Genomic DNA, 23,938 nt, shown 5'->3' on the forward strand with positions numbered 1-23,938 from the left:
CACTAGATGGAATCAAAGCACTTCTAATCGCATCCATAGTGTGAGAGGCATATGTATCACCCAACATTTGTGGTATTCATGCATCCCCTTGGCTGTAGTCTTTATGAAACCTGTGACTACAGCCAAGTAGTCACACATATCACTTGTGCATAAGGTTTTAATTTTGGCAACAATGTTTTGCTGGGAGTAATAATGGGTTGGAACAACACAGAAGAACTCGACTTTAAATCTGATTGAGAATGTGTGGAGGAAGCTAAAGGTCAGTGTGATGATGCCAAGAGGAGCTTTCAGCCTGAAAGACTTGGATCTTATCACCAAATCAAAACATGTAAAAGGGAATTCAGGAACTACAAGAAGGTTCTGGCTGATTATGTAGACATTTTTATCATGCCATCTTTAATAATATAACCTTATTACAATTTTGCTGTAAAATTAGTCATTTTTATTTCAGAAGAAGAAAATTGATCGAAGCTATAATAAGTTGTTTATATTAATAAAGGTTAGGCCTTTTTCCACTCCAAACATTATGCTTTTATCTTATATAAACACACACACACAGACCCTGATTTATGTCTCAGTTGGAGTTCAATCAATTGATGTTGGTGGATTCACAGCTTCAGAGGATGCAGCCTTTATAATGAGGACCCTAATGTGTAGAGACAGACACACACAAACACACACTCTACATCCACAGCGACTCCCATCACTCATAAATATGTCTGCGGTCGCACGCATAGCTGTTTCGGACACACACACACACACCTCTATTTATCTGTTAATGTGTGGTGCTTCTCTTCAGTCTTTTTCAACCGCCTCCATTTTGTTTGATGTGAAGATAATAATGATTGCAGATTTATTAGCAGCTAATTAGTGTGGGGCGTTTGACTATTGACACATAAATCTGAAACTGGCTTTATTCTGGTTTAAGTTGATCAGTAGATCGAAAGTGGCTCCACTTTCAACTTAATTGAAATGTCAGACATGTCGGTTGGTGCATAACGTAGAAACAGAACAATAATATGTTTTCCTTTGGTCAAAAGGTGAATAAGGTCTGCCTCGTGAGTTTGAAGTTGCTCTTCGTTGCAATTTGTTTGAGTATTGGAGGACAATTGGTTTGAGACAAAATGTTAAAATGAGTTTGTGTTTGTCTCTTGTTTCAGGCAGTGGGACGAACAGCTGGACCCCCGTCTGAACGCCAAGCAGAAAGAGGCCATCCTGGCCATCACCACACCCATCTCCATCTCTCTTCCCCCAATCCTCATCATTGGGCCTTATGGTACCGGCAAGACCTTCACCCTGGCACAGGCCGTCAAACACATTCTTCGCCAGGACAGCAGCAGGTAGAGATCTCGGCTCTTTTCTTTTTGGCTTGCTTTGGGATCCCTTCACTTATATGTGAAACTTTTGACCAGTGTTTATATTTCACAGGAAAATCTAGATTTTCATGCATTATTGATCAGCAAATCCCACAGAGACCCTGTTCAGTCTGTGGAAAGAGCATCAAGATGTTGCCGAACAAGATGGGAGAATGTCTGCACTCCACAATTCTGGCTTTTATGCAAAAGTGGCAGAAAAAAAGCTACTGCTGAAAGCAGTGTACCATAAAACCAATAAGAAAAAGAAGTTCTGTTTGGGGTTTGCTGTAAACCATCCAAGGACCGCAAGGTGCTGACATGTTGACATTGTTTTTCTTTTAGGATGGAGCTGTTTATAGTAGAAAACCTGAGACTATTCGATACTTGAGACTGGTTCTGGACTCACCTTCCATCAGGAGCCAAAAGATTCAGCCAAAACTACAATGGAATTGGTTTAGTGTTGAGGCTCTCCCATACTTTATCTGAAGTGTCAAAATCAACTCTCATTGAAATCATATTGGGTCGATATTGGTATCGGCTAATGCTCAAAGCTGCAATATCGATATCAGAAGTGTAAACGTTGTATCGGGAGACTCCTCGCATGGGAAAGCCTTAAATCAGATTTAGATCCAATTAAGAAGCTATGGCAGCTTGAAAGGTTTATATTCAGAGACATTCTCTATTCATTCTCACTGAACTGGGGATGTTTTATAAAGAATAGATAAAACCTCAGTGTCTAAATGGATAACCCTGCTGGTACTGCAAGGAAATATGGTTGTACAAAGTACTGACTGGGTAGCTAAAATACCAAAGACCTTCTAATATTACCAAATTATTAGAAGGGGTATCAAAAGTTTTTCTGTATAACTGGGCTTTCCAACAAGCTATGAAGTTGGAGCATCAGGGACTTGGCACATGAATGTGTCAGATTTTAAGGGAGGTCAATTAAGAAATGAGATGTGGCGTTGTTCACTCAGCTGTATGTATATGTGTCTCGAAGGTCCTATTTGTACTGAGTGATTAGCTTTGCTTTCCATTGTTGTGAGTTCTGTCACTTGAAAGAAAAGCACACTGGTCATTTGGCCGAATACGTGTCATTTGTCCTCGATGCACATGGTTGGCTTTTATTACGGCTCGCTCTCTGGCCTTGAATGGAAGTCGATGTGCAGCGCGAGCCGGTCAGTGAAGTTACGCCACGTCTGCAGGCCCCACAGTGATGTACAACAATGTAGCTTCTTCACTGGCATTTTTCTTCATTACGGAGCCGGCGCTCCGTGTGACGCTGCCTGCAGGACACTCTAGAGTTTCTTGAGCTGGAAAGAAACCGATGTAGCACCATCAGGTAGATGGTTCGCTAGTCTTTATGAAAAATGAATGCAATATGTCAGACAGAGGCTTATGTTTTGTTTTTTTTAGTAGAATAGGGTGTATAAAAGAAAAATGGCCTTAAAAAGTGCAGTAACATATAATAGTCATTACTTAGGTATGGAGGGAGTCTGTGCATCTTTAAAGAGTCCTAAATTCATGTGTCTAAAATTAAGGCCTTAAATTGTCTTGAATTCATTTAAAAAGTAAGTTGGTCTTAAATATGTTCTTCACAGGTCTTAAATTTAGTTGTGTCATGGCTATTTAATCCTGTATATTCTATGTATTTTTTTTTTTAATCAGGATATTTTTGTTGGCTAAGGGTTGAGTTACATTCAGATGTTGTTGCTTTCTGTGACTCAATGTTGAAGGTTACCGCTAACTAGCTGCTAACATACCTCGCTAGCTTGGTAGCAAATGGAAAATAACTTTTAACTGTAAAGGACATAAAAATATCCCATTCCTCTTGTAAAGTCACGTTTCTTTAGATGTGCAGAAACTGGTTGGGGATTTTTCTCATTAAATCAGATTTACCTTTTATGAATTCTCTCTGGAAATTTGTTACTTCAAATTTTTTAAGCTTGTCTATTGTCTTGGGTTCAGGGCACTGATGGTCAATATTTCATCCATTTTGATGTGGAGGAACTGTGCTTTTAGATTCATTACCCGTGATTTTCTTTTCCCTTTGCTGTGCAGTTTGTTTTTCCTGTATTGGTGGATGCAGTCATAAACTTCTGACACAGAACTTTTCCTAAGTCTTTGTTGTCTTTACTTTTGTACTGATTCTGGTTTTGAATATCTCAATAATCCTCTTGTACTGCTTGGTTGATGTACTTTTTTCCATCTTTAATTGAGAAACGTGTCTTCCCCAGTCTTTCTTTTCTTTAGTTTTAAGTTTCTAAAACTGAAAAAAAAAAGTTTTGAGAGTCTAGGAGCAAGTGCCACTTTATACCATATGTCCTCCTGCACTGTAGTTTATTATTGCTGCTGTTTCTCTTTTGTATCTACAGGGTCCTGATCTGCACTCATTCCAACAGCGCAGCTGACCTTTACATTAAAGACTATCTTCATCCATATGTCGAAGCAGGCAACGAGCACGCCAGACCTCTCAGGTACTGCAGCAGCATCTCCAGTCACCCTCTACTTTGTTCTCCAGCCTGCATTGTTGCAATTAATGCAATCCTGAACTACCTCGGTTGTAATTTTGCATTTATTTCAGAGATGTGTTGTTTAATTTGAGGTGTGTAAAGCTTATTTTAGTTTAAGGAAGATACAGATTTATTTCCACCAAGTGTTGCATTAATTTTTCACCAAGTTGATGATGAGAGAGTCCAACCACTGTGCAAAGCAGTCTCCAGAACCCAAAGATATTTCTTCTTGTGAAAGAAGCGCTTTCTGCAGCTTACTAAGATTACATTTTTTAGCTTCTATCTGCTGTTTGGTGTGACTAATACAACTAGCATTAAGACTGTCTGAAAGTGGAGCTACCAGCTAATTTTTTAACTCTGCAAATGATAGGAATTTTCTATTAACAAGACCATTACAGTACATTTCTAAGATATCAACTATAGAAGGGCGTGTCAAGTTAAAACAGAAAAATCTGTCATTTGGGAAAAAAATTTCTAACAGAAGATTCAAACGTACTAACTTCAAAAAAAGCCACAGTTGGATCAAGGACACACAAAAAACACAAGGTGTGCATAAGTGTCAAACCAACTTGGCAAGTCTTAATAGACTTTGTTAAAAACAAAAAATAAATTAATAAGAAATGTAATGGGGCAAATAATGCATTCCAAGCTTTGCTTCGTCATTGGAAAAAAAAAATGCTGGGTCCAAACGAGGTTGTACAGAGTGGGATTCAAACAGGACCTTGAAGCAGCTCTGTAATTCTCCAGCAAATTCACTACAGAGGTGGATCGTCTCAAATCTTGAAATGCCTTACATAACTCTAAAATCCTTTATTTCCCAGTGAAAAGCAACTAATATTTGAGACCTTTTTATTTTTTGTTCTAATACAACTAGCATTACTAAGACTGTCTGAAAGGTATATTCAAGCAAATCAACCTTGAATTAATGCACAGAGGAAACCGTGTAAGCAATACTGAAGAAGCTAAAATCTACAATCTGGTTATATTGCTTTAAACTTTAAAAAATAAGTGGAAAATGAACAGATTTTAGATCAGTTGTTGAGAAAATGCAGTTTTCGCTTCTCAGCTGTCTGCCATTTTGATGTCAACATCCAGTAAAGTTATTTCCACTGTGGCCTCTTTGTCAGACTCCCTGAATCAGTGTGGCACTCCATCAATCCATTTTATCTGAATTACAGTTATTGAATGTTGCAGGCAGACAAATACATCAGCATTAACACAAATTGCTGCGTACCTTTGTTGTTTTCACCTTACGGCAGATATTTTCAGACCGTGAGGACGTGAACACAATATTTTTTTTTTTTTGAACCACCTTAAGGCGACTCTAACACAATTTCTTACTTTTCTTCTAAATATTTATGCAACTCCAGAGGTAGAGAAATCCTGCTTGTCTTGACATGCCCAGATTTTCTGTGAAAACTGTAGGGGTTTTTCTTGTCTGACATTGCAGAAAAGCATCATTTTTGTCTTTTTTTTTAATTCTGCACAACACTGGAATAAAAGTTTATGCAGGTTAAAATGTGCACTTTTTTCTCTCGGAGTCTCTTGTAGAGAACATATCTTAGAACTTTGCATCTTCTTATCCTCATCCTTCCGCCTTCTTTTGTCCCTCCAGGGTATATTTCAGGAACCGCTGGGTGAAGACCGTCCACCCGGTGGTGCAGCAGTACTGTCTCATCTCCAGCACACAGGTCACTTTCCAGATGCCCACAAGGGAGGACATCCTCAGGCACCGTGTTGTCGTGGTCACCCTCAGCACCTCCCAGTACCTCTGCCAGCTGGATTTGGAGCCTGGTGAGTCCAGAATAATCTTGGATTAAAGGAGCTGGTTATGTTTTGTTTTTTTTATGTGACATTCCATCAGCCTTCAGTCATTCATCTTAAAAATAAGAAAACTTGTTTTTTTTTCACCCTTACTCTACATTAAACTACCCCATATTTTGCAATATAACTTGTTTTTCTATTTATTAGTTCGTAGATATACATTTTGTTAAAAACCGGTGCCTATTTTCAAACACACCTTTATGAGGGTCTTCATGCATTCTTTAATTCGTGCATCTAAAATGAAGGCCTTAAAATGTCTTAAATTCATTAAAGTAAATGTAAGTTGGCATTAAATATGTTAATTGCAGAACTTGATTTTGTCATGGCTGGACTATTTAATACCAAGTAGTCTAGGTAGGTTTTTTTGTCAAAGGACTTTTTTATCAGACAGAAGTTTGAGCCGTGCACAAACATAATCACTCACTGCTTCCTGTGGCTCATGCCAGTTAATGCTACCAGTAGCAAGCTGCCAATACTTGCATGCTAGCTAGGAGCTAACATATGGCTCCCCAGCTAGCTAGCAACCCGTATACCATGTGAGAACCACAAAGATCCCAGGACATTCACAGTTTTGGTCCCCTTCATTTCTTTTGGACATCTCTGTCGTGATATAGGTCTTAATTTTTATTCATAAAAATGTCTTAAAAGGTCTTAGTTGGCGATATCAGCAAAAAAAAAGCTGCTCTGTGCATTAGACCTGCATTATTGGTTAGCCTTGTCACTTCGACAGTCAGCATTGGGAGATCAGAGTGGAATTCATTTAAGTTGTGCCAAAGTCGTGGAAAACAAACCGATTTGTCGGCGCAAGCTAATAACCGGCACTAATGTGTCAGGGGAGGGGGCTTTGTCTCTTGCCTGGATACGCCATCTGCTTGTTTCTAATGTATTGCACATCATTAGGCCTCCCACCCCATGTTGCATCTCTCCTGCTCTGCTGGCATTTGGTGATGAAAATCGACAGGAAACAAGGCAACGGAGGATGGCGAGTCTTCTAAGTAGCAGTAACGGATCTTCTGATGGAAACTCGGTTCTTAACTTTTCTTCCATCTTTGATAAAGCATTTAATTTGAGGTTAATGCGTTTCAAGAAGTGCAGGATATCAGAAATCATGTCATTCCCCTGACATTTCTTAATGGTGTAATGCTGATATCAGTTGCGATTGACTCGCTTTTTCTTGACTGTTTGTTTCTTTTTGTTCATTACTATGTTTTCACCATTTTTTATGTGTTAGAATCTTAGCTACTGAAAATATGCATCATATTGATATTGAGGACCAAAACTGACTTTTTTAAAACTTTGTATCATGTTATTAGCTGGAAAAACTGAAACTAAATTTGAAGATCTTGGTCTTAATGTAAAACTTGACTTGGCTGATCATGATTTTTTTCAAACAGAACCAAATGAAGGGTGATTTGCTTAGGACTATTTGACTCTAAATTTAGTATATTTTTCCCATAAGCTGACATTTACACTTGTTCTTCTAAATGCCAGTTCTCAAGCAGGATGTCAGACATGCAGAGAACAATTTGCACTGTTCCAATTGGCTCATTATCTTAAAGTGAGTTAAAAAAAATAATCAGTTTTGTTGTTTCTTTCCTGCAGATGCAAAATGAGTTAAAACCATTTAGTAAGAGCAGCACCTGTTCCTGGAATCAAGCAGCAGCTTTAATAGACCATTCTGTTTTCTTAATTTGCCAATGGCCACAATCTGTTTAGTCCATTTAACGATTCAACTGTAACGCTCGACCTGTTGCCGTTTTACCAGATTGATTATTCTATTTCATGTAAATCTGCTTGTACTTTTGGAGTTTAGAAGCTGCATTTCAACCATTTTTCATTCAAAGAGACTGAAAATAATCTCTGTTGTGGTTGTGTTAACTCTAAATAAGTTAACAGTCACTCATATATTAGAGTCACATGCGAGAGACAACCTAAACTGAGCAACTTTGTTCAGTTTAGTGCTTAATGCATATTTTTAAATCTCAATTACCCTCATGTTTCATTTTATACAGCAAAAAAAAAGCATCCTAAAGTTGTTACCAGAATTCTCATTTCATTATTTTCACAACAGACTTTAATCGCGTCCCTCGTGGTTTCACCAGGATTTGATTCGTTGGAAATGAAGTGATCAAAATTTCATGCCAAATATTGAATCTTTTTTATATATATTCATATTCCACTTTGTAGCAGCTTTTTTCCCCTTTTGGAGTACTGCCCTGCATTTTCTTTTAAATTATTTAAGTTCTGGCTGTAGCGCAGTCTTTTGAACGTGTTACGTAATTTGCAAGCTATCTTCAGATTCTGGCCAGCGGAGCATCATTTGCATCAAACAAAAAGTTTTTGTGTGAATAAACTGGTATCAGTAATTTTTAGGCTTCATTAATTAGATATGATGGATGCAGCACAGGGAACATCACCTAATTCTAATAGAATCGCCTTGTTTAATGACCTCAAACGAAGAAAAGAAAAGGACTGAGAATTTCTTGTTTCTGTCTGCCTTCAAGATGATCATTGATATGTGTGAAATATGCAATTATCAGCTGGCAGAACATTCTCACCAACTTTTGTTTCATTAGGCAACACATCTAGGATTTTGTAATTGTTTTTGCAATCAAAATCTCTGATTTTGTGGTGCTACTTTAGAAATGTTTGCAAGGAATTTTGTGATATTTCTCCCCCATTAAGCCCCTTCCAAAATATGTGTTGAAGAAAAAAAAAAAAAAAAAAAAAAAAGGCTAAAAAAATAAACAAATATTTTTATTCTTTAAAGAACTTGCTGACACAATCCATATCCTGAACAGTTTAACATAGTTAGCTGTAACCTGCTACCAGTAACTTACGCGAACAGAATAGACTAAAAATAAGGCCTTAATTAGGTCTTAAGATGTCTTAAATTCATAAAATTGTAAGTTGGCCTTAGATTTTTATTAAATCTAAGGCAGAGCTATTTATTCTAGATCTATGTAGTTTTTTTTTTTTTTTTTTACATTTTTGTCTGACAAAACATCAAGGAAGGTGCAGACATCTTCATTCATCAGGTGGTTGAGGCTACTGCTAACTACATGCTAATATACCCTCCGCAGTTAACTAGCTAACGTTTTTGCATCTTATTGTCTAAAGTGTAAATTTATCGCTCATTACCTGGACGACGTTTCTTCTTTGCCATTGGCTTCCTTTCTGCTGGCGACCTGTCCGAGACTAGGGGCTTTCTGTGCAGAAAAGCTGCAGAAAAGCTCAGCACTCTGCTATAGACAACATCGCAAAAATATTCGATTGTTTTTAAAATAATGTCATGACACAGGTCTTAAATTTCATTCATAATGTTTTTTTAAAAAGATTTTAAAAGCCTTAAATTTTAGTTGGTGAAACCTTGGTGTGCATAACTTAAGTATAAATTATTGAGTAAAAAAATTATTTTAATCTATTTGTTTTTTTGTAGGTTTAAAGTTAAAATCTTAACGGCCTTACACAGGTGTCAAAGTCTTACATTTAGCCTGAAACTTGCTGAATCCTTTCAGTTCAGCTGAAACGGTTAATAATCAGGCTATTCTGAAACAGGTATAACATATAAACCCCTCCTGTCAGATTACATCTACATATTTATCAAACTCATGTAGTACAAAATAAATAATATAAATGATTGAGGTTGTAAACAAGCCTAGTTCAGAACATCTATAGTTCATGTATATATTTATAGGATTTGAGACTTTGGGAGTTTACAGCTCGGCTTTAAAGATTCCAGTCTGTAGTTAGGCTTGTGTCAAAAACTACAAAGTATTTCTCTGATCTGATATTAAGTCGGGTCCTAAAGGGTGTCAGACCGTTCAGCAGAAACCACAATACATCAAACGGGCTCTGTAATTTTACACATACAGAATAATTTATGACCAATCTGACAAACTTTTTTACAAGCGTGGATTTACAAGACCTGGTGTGGCTTCATTCACAGACCTCTTGGCCAGACTTTCCAAACCTCCCCTGACCTATTGAAGGGTCGGACTGTGTTTCGAGGAGCCGTGCAATTAGAAGCAGCTGCCATTTAATTTGAGAGTTTTCTCTTCTTTCTGATTTTATTCGCATCTGCTTATAAACTCTCCCTTTGCCCCCTAAATATCATGTTATTGTTTTCTCCAAATGCAAACTTCACTATTAGCTCTGTAACGTGTAGAAAATGTAATTTGGACCCCTAATAGCGAGATCCATTCCTCCAACGCTGGCAGCTGTTTCTAAGGTGAAACATCAAGCGCCATATTCCTTCTTTGCTGTCTGTCTGCCAACATGTTGATCATAAGGACTATATTTTTCCCCCTCCTGTCCTCTGATTAATCTCCCCTTCCTTGCCTTGAGGGGTGAAACATTCCCATCCCTACCATCTCCTCTACATCATTTGTAAGCTTTTATTGGGTTGTGTTGATGTGGACTGGGGCTTCCTGTTTAATGCAGTTTGTATCAGGAGGTTAACAAAAATCGGTTGGACTCTGTAACTACAGCACAGCTTTTCCGCACCATGACTCTGATTGGAAAGTTAAACAAGTTCTAGAACAATGGCGCTCGCAGCGAGCTCTGGCAGGAGTTGTTTGGAGATGACGGTCCCCACGTGTAACACTAACAAGACATGTGACAGACTCGGCAGATGTCGCCGCAGTTTCGGCTCGATACATTTGTGCGCAAAAACACAGATGTTTGCTACTTTGTCTATGATGAAAGATTCATCAGACTGGCACTGTTTTTACCAGATTTTACAGTGGAGCTAAAAATGCCCAGAAGCATGTTTGCATGCATTTGTTTGTTCGATGGGTTCTGCTAAAGACTAAAAACTCCTTTCCATATCCGATCGCCCCTCTTTTTATAATTTTATTCGAGACATGTTTGTGGTGCTTGTTTACTTTTCTGACAACCCAGAAGTTTTATTTTATTTTTTTTAGCTGTCACATTTCATGTCTGCATGCACCTCCCTGTGAAACTGGTTCAGCTTTAGAGGCTGTTCGCTGGTTGTTATTCAGCCTCTCGTCTTTTTCTTTTTTCCCCTCCACTCCCTGCTCCAGCACTCATTTGCCATGCCGTTTTATCTCCCCCACTCATGCTGCCGAGCACCAGTTGAGCTTTTGAAATCGGGGTTCAACCCTTCTCTCTATAAAACCCCTGCCTTAGGTTTGCAGGACCGGTTAAATGAGAGTGTAGAACCATCTTGGAGCCCTCAATGAAAACAGAATGTGAAGATTTAAGTGCTAATGTGTGTGTTTGCACCAACTGACGTCTTAATTAAGCTTCTTCTTTATTGTCAAATCTCTCTCTAGCCGGCTTTTGTCTGGTTCAGTTTTGGCCGAGTTGGGTCTGCTTCCATCAGCACTGTGTGGTGTGAACGTGGGCGGGATGTCTGATTATGGGCGGGTCGTAAGTGTTCAAGAGCTGTAGTCATTTTGAGTTTTTACCTTTGGGCGGCCAGTTTCTCTGGAGTCTCTCTGCACATTTGTTTGTTGCGGGTTGCCGTGTCCAGTTGACAATTGATAAAAATGGTTTGGACCTCAAAGTTTGACTTGAATCATCGCCTTCTCGCCAGCTACTGCGGTCTCACCGCTGGTTGAAAATGGTGGTCAAGACATTACTGACGTACATCCAGGGAAATTATTTGTCAATTATTTTTCTTTAAATTGGAAAAAAAAAAGAAGAAAACTTCAGCGGTTTAATCTTAAGGTTTGATTTTTAAATAAACAAAACAACCCCTTTATTTAGCAATAAATAAATACATAAAATAAAATTAGGACTACATCGCAAAGAATGAGTTGCATCCTTTGGTGTTAGGCTTGAAATTTAAACCCACAATGGATTCATTTGACTCTTGACTGTTTATATGTCTCTGTTTGGTAAACTTTGGGTAAGAAAAACCTTCCTACCCATTTGACTCTGCAGAATTTTTCTCCGTCCACTCCTCACCCCCCCCCTCTGTTCCTCAAAGTGTCTTTGAGGAACAGAGGCCAAACTAGTAATTTGTGTTTTTTGTTTTCTCTCCCCCAAAAGGGTTGTTCACCCACATCCTGTTGGATGAAGCAGCTCAGGCCATGGAGTGTGAAACCATCATGCCTTTTCCTCTTGCTAGCAAGACCACCCGCATCGTGCTGGCTGGGGACCATATGCAGGTGAGACCGGAGGATTTGTATTACTGAAAATAAAGTTTGACTTAATGCTTGGTTTTACTTTTATACTCAATTTGCATTACATATGACTCACTATGAAATGCTTGTATGTTTTTATTTTAAGTTAAGAATTTGATATGAGAAAAAAAAAACAATAAGAATTTGGGACATTTGTTGCCTCCTTTGACTTTTCCGCTCCACAGATAACAGAAACAAAGACTTTTGTCAGTCAGGCTTTCTGCGCAAGCAAAAGGAATTAAAAACCTAATTTTCGTCATCCTGTGATTTCCTGTGCGCAGTATTATCTGGGAGAGCAGGACAAAGACCCCGTGAGAGTCTGGCATTGAATAATTACTTTTTACAAACTCTGTCTTTATCCCGTTTCAGTCAACACAGAGCAATGGGATGCAAACGCAGGATTCAGTTTGTTACATCCCTATTTTCCATTTGCTTTTCTAACCTGGAAAACAGGTTCTTTGCATTTGCAGAGGAAGGAAAGTGGTTTCCTTTTATTTTGCTTTGTCTATTCAGTAGTTTTGTGTAATATTCATAGAAGACTGTGGCCTTTACTGATTAAATCAAACCAAATATGTTAAATAAAGATCCAGTCTAATACCTATCTGATCTGTATAAAAAGTGGTCAAAGTAGAAAAGGTCAAACATTTTTGATACTTAACCTCAAGTCGAAATAAAGTTTGAGGTTCAGGTGATATTTTTGCTCTGTTTTTCAAATCCTTTTTCTTTTAGTATTGCTTTTAAGATGAAATGAATCAAATGCTACCAGTCGTCGGGTGTACAGTTGTCAAGTATTATTCTGCAGTTCTGCTGTTGAGCTTGTAAAATAAATCAATTTTTATTCAGAAAGCAGTAAGCATGTCAGTTACTTCTTTCAGTGGACTTTGATAAAACAAGCCCACTGAAAGTAAATCAATTGTATCCAAAGTAGCGGTGCACCGATTGCAGCTTTCTGGCTGACCAGTGTTTTACTGAAGTGATGTAATTTTACATTTTTTTGTCGATCTTGTTTTTAGCTTCAACGCTTCGGTGAAACGGAAAGCAATAATGGGCTTCATTTTTCTTTAACGAAATCAAAGTCCTTGGGTGACACTTTGAAATGAACCAAATTTCCCCTTTCCTCTGTTGCCCTGCAGCTCAGTCCGTTTGTGTACAGCGAGTTTGCACGGGAGCGCAACCTGCACGTGTCACTGCTGGACCGGCTGTACGAGCACTACCCCCCCGAATTCCCCTGCCGCATCCTCCTGTGCGAGAACTACCGCTCCCACGAAGCTATCATCAAGTAGGTGTGAGCACTCAGTGCTGCCGGCAGCGAATCGGTTCTGGGAAAGTCAGTAATAAAGAAGGCAGTGGGAGGTTCTGCTTATTCTGCATGCCGACGTTAAGGAGCAGAGTCTACCAGTGGTGTACAGACGTGGTGGGAGAGCAGTTCTCACACCGCTGTGGTTGCAAATTATATTTGGAAAGGATTTTTTTCATACAACAAACATACATTGTCACAAGTTATTTACTCTCTTCTTGTCGATTGGCACAGAGAAGTACATTTAAATTTAAATATAACCGTTTCATTGTATTGGTGTTTTCACCAACATGGTATAACAGGATCTGAAGGATTTTATTACAAATGAAAAATTACTTTTGCGATAACCTGAAGGAAGGTGTTTTGTTAAACATGTTTGTGATTGAGATTTTGATATACGGAACATGGAAAATAGCAGAAAGAAAATGTAGACTCAATTATTTTAAAATCAGTCACTATTTCAGGCATGACTAAGAAAGATTTTCCTATTTTATTTCTTCAGCTAAAAATATTTTATTATTAAGGATGTTGGCTGAAAGAGTAGATTTCACAGGTGTAGACATTTTTTTTTATTATTTTTTTTGTTCGCGTTCACATTTCAAACCTTGACGGTTTCACATTTAACAGTGAGTAGTTTCCCCTGTGTTACACAAAAACACACACAATTGTCGGCACATTTGTTAATTCATGCATCTAAAATTAAGGCATTAAAATGTCTTAAATTCATTAAAGAAAGTGCAAGCTGGCATTAAATACGTTATCACAGGTTTTAAATTTTGTTTTGTATAAACTATTTAATCTTGCATATTTTATGTAGACTTTTCTGTGATGCAGAAGTTTGAGTTGCCCACTGATGTTTTACTCACCTTGTTAAGTGAAGTAAAAGCTGCTAATGCTTGTTTGCTAGCTAGCTTTTTGTACCTATCTAAATTTACCAACTGTTGACTGGATGACGTCTGTCTTCACCACTGGCTCGCATCTGTTGCCAACTCACAGCTTTGGCCAAATTTACAAAAAAGAAATCAATTTCTTTTGTACATTTCTGTTATGGCCTTAAAATTTTCACTTTTAAAGTTTTAAATTTGAGTTTGTGAAACCTGTTTAAATTCTGTTACAATTAAACCATGTTGAGTTTGTTGGCAAGGAGCAGTTCTGTATAAAATCCCTTTAAGCCTTAATATGCAGTCATGTGTCAATTATTTACTTTAGTTTTAATGAGAAATATTCATTCATAAACTTCATATTCATTTCCTGTCTTTCCTGCCATCCCTCTGTTTTTTCTTCCCAAAGCTACACATCCGAGTTATTTTACGATGGGAAGCTAATCGCGAGTGGGAAGCAGCCGTGCCATAAGGATTTCTACCCGCTGACCTTCTTCACAGCCAGAGGAGAAGATGTCCAGGAGAAGAATAGCACTGCCTACTACAACAATGCAGAGGTACAATTTGGAGCATTTGTGTATTTAAGCTTAAGGCCTTAAAATGTCTTAAATGTGTTTTAAATATGCTAATTGCAGTCATGTCAGGACAAAATTTATCTCGTACATTTTATGCATTTTTTCTTTTTTTCTTGCTGGACTTTTCTGTCGGGCAAAAGTTTGAGTCACACTTCTGTAACTTGAGACGGTTGCAGCTAACACTCGTTTTTGCTAGCTAGATGCCAAAATGCTATCAAGCTAGCAATGATAAATGACAAATTTGCACTTGTCATGGGTAAGTGCAAATTTATTGTGATTTGACTGATTAAAGTTCGTGCATTTTTGTGACAAAATAGGTCTTAAATTCCTTTCATTGTGGTCTTAAAAAGCCTTAAATTTGAGTTGAAACCTGCAGAAACCCTGTCTACAGACCTGCAGTGTGAATTGGACTCTGAACATTCAGTGAAGGAGTTTAGAAACGTCTACTTCAATGTGTTCTGTTTCATTTACAGTTGTATAGCATATTGTAGTTCAAATAAAGATGAAATAAAATAAAAAACTCACTAACTGAATTCTGACTAATATAAATAATTAACAGATTTGTTATATTTGAAGTGATTTCTTATCTTGGAATTTGGAAATAAACATTTGAATAATCTTTATGCTTTCAGAATGATTAGGTTTTAGGTCAGCTCGACTCTGAACCAAAAATGCTTCTCTTCATATTCCAGACATTTTTCAGCTCGGGTCAGCACTGATATCCCAGGTTTTACAGATCGTCTGCTTTCATTAAACCACAGCTTCCTGTTTTGATGGACCATCTTTGATCCCTCACCGCTATGCAAGTCATAAAAGCACCCTTTATTCTTCAAAAAAAAATATTTTTTTTTTTACGTTGCCTTTTAGGCTCTGCGAGAAAAATATCCACAAATTTGCTCAGTGCTATTTCAGGTCAGGTGTATGTAAGGCATCATGATGTGAAAACAGCATGGTGTCGCCTCCTTTTCTTCTCATAAGTCTCATTTCAGGGTCTGTGAAGTCAATTTAAAAAGGGGACGGGGGTATTTTTATTCAATAAAGGCCTTTTAGAAGTCTGTTGAAACCAACAGTGTGTCTCTGTGTCTGGACTAACATGGTTTCTCTTGATAAGCAATAAGAAATTATAGCAAAAGAATCTTAATCAAAGTAAATTAAACCAAAGGCAACATGATTGGCTACTTTTATTTTGCCAAAAAAAAAAAAAAAGCAAAAATGTGTCATATTGCTGCTGAAATATCACTGATAATAATGATGGGAGAGAGATGATCATCTACTGAAATGATTAATCGTGATGAATCACTTTTTGAAATGATCAACTAATTTAGTAACCGATTAATCGTTAACTAGAGTCTCAGGAAAAGGTCAATTGCTGAATGAACAACATATTCAGAGCAATAATTAAGCCAGAGCTGTTGAAAAAATTCATACATATTGCACATAGGATTTAACAAACTTTCATTTTAAATGTTCTACCCAGAACTCCTCAAGTGGTAGTTTCAGCATCATCTGGTTCAAATTCTGTAAAAGAATAAATAAATAAAAACTCCTACTAAGCAAATCACAAATTAATCAACAGATTAGCCTTACAAATTATTGATAAGTCGAGTATAAAAGGCTGAGCTTTTCACATGTTGATGTTAGAAATACTTTTTACCCACAGACGCATCCTTTGCTACAAATAATTAAGCAGTTCACTAAAAAACTAAAAGAATGATAAGTGATTGAAATTTAAGCAGTGAAATCTGTCTCTTCTTTTAAAAAAAATGTATTTTATCTAATTCTCATAATCTTAAGTGGTTAAATGAAAAATCTGCAGAATGTGTTACTTTTTTTTATGCAGTTATATTATGAGAATAATTGAAAGAATTGCAAAACTAACGGTGCCTTATGTTTGTCTTTTAAACATCCACATTTTGGTCGGTTGTAGATACTGTTTTCTCTCTACCGTTCGTGTTTAAATAACAGCTTTAACATACGTCTGCTTAGCTGTTTAAGCAGATGTATGTCTGAATATGAACTTCGGTTCATATTCAGCTAAAATAAATAATATAGAATTATTGTGTGAGCTGAAATATTTCAAGTCTCTTTGTGGCGTCGAATTTGAAGCCCCGTTGCTGATGCCCCCGATCACTCCGTAGGTGTTTGAGATTGTGGAGCGGGTGGAGGAGCTGCGTAAGAAGTGGCCGGTGGCCTGGGGGAAGCTGGACGAGGGCAGCATCGGGGTGGTGTCGCCGTACGCCGACCAGGTTTTCCGCATTCGTGCCGAACTCCGAAAGAAAAGAATGCACGAGGTCAGCGTCGAAAGAGTGCTCAACGTCCAAGGTGAGCAAAAAAAAAAAAGAAAAGAGAGAGAAAAGGTTTAAATGATACAGAAAATTAGCCGTGTTCACTAGTCTGTGTACCAATCTTTACTTAAATGGTGTGGTAGTTTTCTTTCTCTAGATTTGCCTGAATTTTTCAGTGAATGTGCCGTTAAAAACAAAGCAGAAAAAGTAAAGAGAAGCTTTGGGTGAAAATGACAAATATGTTGTAAAACTTATTCTTTACGGTATTTCATTCTGGTTTGTCAGTGGTTCCATCTTTCTTTGTAATACTGAGACTTGTTGAGAATTTAGTTTCTTTTGCTTTTCTCTTTTGCTCTGGCTTGTGTTGCATCCAGCTGCTTTGTTCATGTCTCATTATTCACACATGAAGCAAAGTGCAGCTTGCAAACAGGAAAGAAAGTTTTCTTAGCACTTGGATTTTAAATTTCTTGCACATATAATCTCTGTGTTTTATCAACAAGCTCTGGAGTTGGACAAATATTAGAGTATCATGTCAGATTTTCTGCAAATGTGATCATTTTGTTGTATTCTTTTTAATATAGCAACAAGAACTAGGACAATATTACCAAATTTGACCCTTTATTGAATTATAGTGATGGCTTTTTTTCCTAATACATCTTGGCTAACATTTAAACCTGCTCTGTACCTGAATTAATAACACAAGATTAAATGTTTTCTCTGTTGCTAAACCTAAATGTTTTATTGGATCCTGCTGGATTGATGCATTTCCGTAAAATAACCAATGTAATAATAGAAGTAAATAAAAAATGAAATGTCTTTTTCAGGTAAACAGTTCCGGGTGCTGTTCCTCAGCACAGTGCGGACGCGGCATACCTGCAAGCACAAGCAGACGGCCATCAAACGCAAAGAGCAGCTGGTGGAGGATTCGACTGAAGACCTCGACTACGGCTTCCTGTCAAACTACAAGCTGCTCAACACGGCCATCACCAGAGCCCAGTCCCTGGTCGCGGTGGTGGGAGACCCCATAGCGCTCTGCTCTGTGGGACGCTGCAGGTAATCCCTTCAAATCTGACATTTGACAGATTTAACACCCGTATATTAAATATAAGGTAAAAACTGATGTTTCTGCATAACAGACTAAATCTTACTGTAACATTGGTGTTAAAAGTGTAAATTACATTTTTGTTTAATTTTATAAAAAAAAAAAGAAGCTCATTTAATGTTTTTCCATATTACGTCAAGCATTTGCTAAAATAAAAAATAGTACTTTTTATTCAATTATTCCAAAAGATTAGTGCTGCCCCTCTTAACAGAGATTACAATACAGATTGTGTATTTGTTGAAATACTTATATGTTCATTATGTACTTGTCAGGTTTATTTTTAGGGGATTTTCACTGTTATGTTCACCAGACATTGTGACTTGCACAGAAATTTGGATCCAAGTGATTTAAGTATTGGAATAGGCTGCTACACGTTCCCACTACGACGCTTTGTAAAGTGACATAAAACAAAATGCTTGAAAACTGTAGCTTCAAATAAGCGGTAAAAAAAAAAAAAAAAATCTAATTATATTTAACCAGTATTACACAAAACTCACTTCTCTGTGACATTTCAAAAATTGTGGTCTCTGTTGTTTTTCATACATGATGTCGTTGATTTATCACTCAGATGCTAGGCTGCTGTTAGCATGTTAGCCCTACTGCGCTGCTTTTGATAGCACTTGTTGATTATTTGAAAGAGTGGGAGTTTTTAAAGCGACAGGGGTCCAATCTTAAGGTGTTAATTTACAAGGTAAAATTTCTTTTAGGTGACGTTCGATATATAGAGGATTTTTTTTTAAAGAACTGAAGTTAACATAGTTACTTGATTATGCTTTGTGTGCTTGGAAAACACATAATACACATAAACACTATGATCTGGACCCCAAGATAGGAGCTGGGGTTTGATGGTCGCGTCCAATTAAGATAAATTTAAGGAAAGAGGAATAAAAGGAGTATAGATTGCAGCACATAATTGTGCAGCTCAAGGTGGCAGCATGTTGGAGGAGCTCTGTTACATTCAGATTTATTCTTTCTTTATAAGATTTGTTCCTCTTTTTATGGAAGAGGAATTTTTTCTGCCCTTAAGATAAGATGGTGTAAAAATCTTCATAAAATCAAGAAAATGATGAACAAGCCTGAGCATCCTCTTCTTAAGACTGTTATCCCACAACAAATCTTTGAAGAACATTGTGTTGCATTTAGTTTTCTTCTGGGGTTGGATAAAGTATTTTCAAATTGAATTAATTTTAATACAACAGCGATTACTTTTTGGATTAATCTGACTAAATTTGCTCCTTTACTTGGATATGGGCTGTAATTGATCCAACATGCTGTCGGCTCATTGTTTGAATCGATGTGGACCCGCCTCCACAGTCGTCTCCATAATGGCTGCGGTTTGCCAACGCGAGTCAAAATAACATGTCAAGGATTTCACTGTCTGGCTGTGGGAAAATGTCAGCCTGTCAGCATCCAGCCAGTAAAATTGATGCGATTAGGAGGAGCGCGCCGTTTACACAGATTTCCAGCAACGAAAGGTCGAGGTCAGCGACGCAGCGGAAACTTCGCTGTTAAAAACGGCGAACAGAAAGATGCTTTGATTTTAACGTGCACTTTGAAGTGGCTTAATTTTCGTTCTTGGTTTCTTTCCAGAAAATTCTGGGAGCATTTCATCTCAATCTGCCACGAGAACTCCAGCCTGCACGGCATCACCTTCGAGCAGATCAAGGCTCAGCTGGAGGCCCTGGAGCTCAAGAAGACTTATGTCCTCAACCCGCTGGCCCCAGAGTTCATCCCTCGGGCCCTCAGGCCCCTTCAGGGACACCAGTCTTCCTCACAGGGCCTTCATCCCCACCATCATCCTCATCCTCAGCACGGTTTGCCTGGCTCCAACAAGCAGGCCGTGCAGCATCACCAACAGCAGCAGCAGCAGCAGCAGCAGCAGCAGCAGCAGCAGCAGTCCCCTCCGAAGGTATTGAGTTTTTCCATGGAAATCTTCACAGCTGGTAGAAAAAAGAAAAAGATCCAGCAACATTTTCTATTGTTTAGTTTAAAAACTATAAATAATTACAGCTCAATCCCTTTGATTTCAGATTATAGCATTAGTTATTGATGAAGTCATAGCAGTGATTTAGGATCTCAGCTATCAGAAGCAAAAACTTTAGGGAGTTCACTTTAACACACATTGGATCAGGCTTTTGGTTGAACTTTTACACTTAAAGTGGGTTTAGTTTTACTTTAAAATATGTAAATGTTACAGAGCAGTTTACTTTTTTTGTTTGTTTGTTTTTCTGTTAATATTTTTAGTAGAGAATTAGTGAGAAGTTGAGTGGTCTGCTACATTTTTCAGTTTTAGCGAACACCAAATTATCAGAAACTTTTTCCGGTCTTGAATGCACCGTACCAAGCCCTACCAGGTGAACAACTCTCTTCGGTGTGGATGTTGTTACTGACAGAAAACCTGTTTTAAAGTATCAGGATGTTTTTTTTTTTTAAAAAACTGATGTCGGATGTAAGAATCGATATCGAGACTTGCCTCCAGTTTGTCCAGACTGAGAGAGAGAGCAAGATGTTGATCAGATAACAGGAAGACTGAGAGCTGCACATTCTTTTGAGCTTTAAACTATCATAGAACATAGAAATATTGTAGCTTTAGGTAATCGTCTATGTTCTCTATATGGAGTGATTACACTGTTGGATTCTAAAAACATATTAAAATGTCCACTGTGTGAATAATAAAGTGTGTTTTTAGTTTAGAGCTTCAGAAGTATCACAAAGTTTTCTTTAACATACAGAATAACTTCATCTCTGGTTCTAACATCAATATTTTAGAACTGCTAAAGGCAAGACATATTTCCAGTGTGATTCATAAAAGTAAATCAGAACTGACTGAAATTTGCATAAACAAACCTTTACCAAAAAAACAAACAAAAAAAAAGTTTGAGAATCGATGAAATTCTAAGCAGTTCAGCTTTATTGTTTCACTTTTGCATAATTTTATGCAAAACTGCAATTTTATGCAGCAGAGCCCCTGCTGGGTTTTCTTCTCTGACTCTCAAACTAAAAGGCAGATTTATAAATTGATTTTGTTTTTGGATATTTTAAACCAAAATCTGAAAAATAAATGAATAAATAGACATTTATTTTTTGTGTAGTTTAATCTGGAAAATATTGTAGGACTAGTTAGATATTTGGTCATATTTTTATGCTTTAGCAAATCAGCAAAGAAATTACCATAATAATGCAACTTCTTGTAAATGGAAAAAGAAAAATTCTCTACGCTTTCTGAAGGTGGGAAACAAATTACAAATCTGCTAAAAAGTCCATGTAATTTTCACCACAGGAAATGATTTTATGATTACCAATTTATCAGCCAGGAAAAAAGAAGAAAAAAAAAAAAAAAAAAAAAAACCAGACTGGAAATCAGCGATGTGTTCCACATAAGGTTCTCTTATTAGATTGTTTGGCTGGGTTTAAATCGTCTTTGTGTGGCTGTCTGCTCTTGCCGCCCGCCCTGAGGTAAAGGTTAACGAAATCAGCAGAGCTGCCAACCTGCTGCCATCACCCACTGGGCCTAATGAGCCCCGGCTCCGGCAGCCAGCTTTAGGGATAAACACACACTTCCGCTCCGCTCTTCCCTCCCTGCGCTGCTCACTTCACAGCTCTCTGAGACACTGAGCTGCCTGTGAGGAAACTACAGAGCGGGCGCTTTCTGTCATCGCACCATGAACATTTAACAACCAGGGCATTCAGATTGCATCGAATTTAATACAAGTTATTCTCAAACGTTTTAAAAATGTCCATCTGTCTTATGTTACTTAAAAACATTGATTTTCAAGAACCAGATTGTAACTTTTGTTTGTGCAGGTCTTATGAGAATTTTGCGGTCAATTTCCTGTCTGAACCTTTTTTTTTTTTTTTTTTTTTTTTTTTTTTAACGTCCAGTTAATATTTATTTTAATGATTTGGATATCAAGTGGGAAAAAAATGGCTAACTTTATTGCCAGTAGATAAGTTTACAGACTAACATTCCTCTGATATAATGGTGAAAAAAACAAGGATATGACAAAAGGAAAAAAATACTCAATGGGTCAATATGGGAGAGTGCTGTTACCATGGCCACCTGGAAGATGTGGTGCGTTTTAGGAGATTATATTTTAAAGTTTCTGAGCGGTCAATAGTGCCGATCATGGTACTATCAATTGTTTAAATGGTGGACAGGTTATGTAAAGTTGAAATTGTGAGTGAGGGTGCACCGATGGCCCATTTCTTGGCACCAGTTTCGTCAGTCTTGGGTGACCGGCTGATACTTGCATGTGAAACCGGTCTTATCCACCGATCTTCTCTATCTCCACAAAAACCTTAAAATCATCTACTGTCCTTTTTGCTCTCACCAGTGGTCACCCAACAAAATTAGCAGCGTTGTTTCTAATTTGGCAACTTTTCAGACTTAAAAAAAAAAAAAAAATCAACATCAACCAAAATCAGAATCATTAGGTCAGGCTTTTTAAACATTGGTAATTGGCCAGAAATCTGCAGTCGGTGCACCGCTGGTTGTGACCGCTCTTTATTAGACACTCAAAACCGAAAGGTAACTAATCTGCTTTTCTGTGTCATTTTACTGTCGCTGTACTCCTGCTGTTCTAAAGTAACTGTGGTTTCATAACTAATTGCTTTGCTTTCCTGTAGGGGAAACAGGCGAACCACACAGAGCACCTCCCACCAGATGGATACGGTGAGCATCAAAAGCCCGTGTGTTGTTAATATTACCGAACTGTGTATATTTGTAATGAGTGGTCCGTTTAGGTTTATTTGGGATTCGTACCTGCCCGCATGCCGTTTTTATTGGCAAAGAAAATAGTCAAGAACAACAAACATGCAATTAGATTATTTCCCTCTAAATGAACCCAGCGTGGGCTCTCTGATGCAGCAGCCCAGATGGATACACACAGGCCTGGGGCTGTTGACACCATCAGAGCGAAGCAGCCAACAACACAATAATCTTTCTAGGGAAGCACAATAAGTTTGTGTCAGCAGGCTGCACTAGTCTTTTAGACTTTTATAAAACCAATCTGTGAAAGTCTAAAATCTGACTCCATCTAGGGAATGAGGCTGGTTGCATTTTTCCTCTGCAGTGAAAAGGTATGAAATTTGAAGGTCAAGGTGCTGCTGCTCAGGAGCGTGGGGGAAGAAAATGAAGTTGGAAAGCAATTTTTGCTATGATTAAAATCTTTGCATTAGCAAACTTATTTCCTTGTTCTGTTGTAAGAATGTCGTCTGTCCCACTTTCCATCTGTCCTTTCATCTATTTGGGCCATGTGGCTTAAAAATACAAGTTTTCATACCAGATCCGATTTCCGATTTTAATCTACTTCGTTCTCACAAAACAGATTTTTAAAAATGGTAGAAAATATTTTCAAGAAGTGGCTTTTATTGTCCCAGCTATGAGTTACACAATGGACCATTAGGACCAGGTTACAGGATTTAAATTTTATGTTTTATAACATTCCTCATTTTAATTTTTCATTATTTTGTGTTCTAGTTGTCTCAAAGTGACGACTTCATTTCCCTAATTTTATGACTTTATTCTGGTAATATTAAAACTTTATTTGGCATTATTGCCTTCTGACTTTATTCTTGTTATATTATGACTTTATTCTCGGAATTAAGAAGAAAAATAAATCTGGTCCTAATTTTCTATCGTCATCGACTTGAATTCAAAGTCCAAATAAACAGAAACTGTAAACATGCTTGTCAAACAAGATGGCAGCCAAAAGGCGTGCTGACATCAGTCTGAACTGTGGAAACCAAAGAAGTGCATTGGTGGAAAAATAACCCAAATTTCCAAAAATTAAATCATAATTGTTCAATCGATAAAATTGATTTCCATCTATTGATCCTTTCTCTAATCCATCCATTTATCCCGTCTGTTTTTTTGTTTTTTTTTGTAGATTTTGTATCTAATGTTTGATCTTGACAGAAATCTACCTTACATTTGTATTATTATTAAACCACTA

The 23,938-nt window shown here is 37.6% G+C and overlaps 1 protein-coding gene across 2 annotated transcripts in view; it reads left to right on the forward strand.

The window, feature by feature from the left end:
- Nucleotides 1–23,938, forward strand: part of helz (helicase with zinc finger) — a 52,896-nt gene that overhangs the window by 23,034 nt on the left and 5,924 nt on the right. For both annotated transcript variants that reach the window (XM_015048712.1, XM_015048713.1), the window contains exons 16-25: nucleotides 1,161–1,340; nucleotides 3,731–3,832; nucleotides 5,484–5,662; nucleotides 11,711–11,829; nucleotides 12,978–13,123; nucleotides 14,432–14,579; nucleotides 16,736–16,919; nucleotides 17,707–17,935; nucleotides 19,575–19,893; nucleotides 22,611–22,656. In XM_015048712.1, the coding sequence (XP_014904198.1) occupies nucleotides 1,161–1,340; nucleotides 3,731–3,832; nucleotides 5,484–5,662; nucleotides 11,711–11,829; nucleotides 12,978–13,123; nucleotides 14,432–14,579; nucleotides 16,736–16,919; nucleotides 17,707–17,935; nucleotides 19,575–19,893; nucleotides 22,611–22,656 (1,652 nt within the window). The remainder of the gene's footprint in view (nucleotides 1–1,160; nucleotides 1,341–3,730; nucleotides 3,833–5,483; nucleotides 5,663–11,710; nucleotides 11,830–12,977; nucleotides 13,124–14,431; nucleotides 14,580–16,735; nucleotides 16,920–17,706; nucleotides 17,936–19,574; nucleotides 19,894–22,610; nucleotides 22,657–23,938) is intronic.

Source organism: Poecilia latipinna, unplaced genomic scaffold, assembly GCF_001443285.1.
Source record: "Poecilia latipinna isolate Pla-1442-1.1 unplaced genomic scaffold, P_latipinna-1.0 Scaffold900, whole genome shotgun sequence".
Taxonomy (NCBI): Eukaryota; Metazoa; Chordata; class Actinopteri; order Cyprinodontiformes; family Poeciliidae; genus Poecilia; species Poecilia latipinna.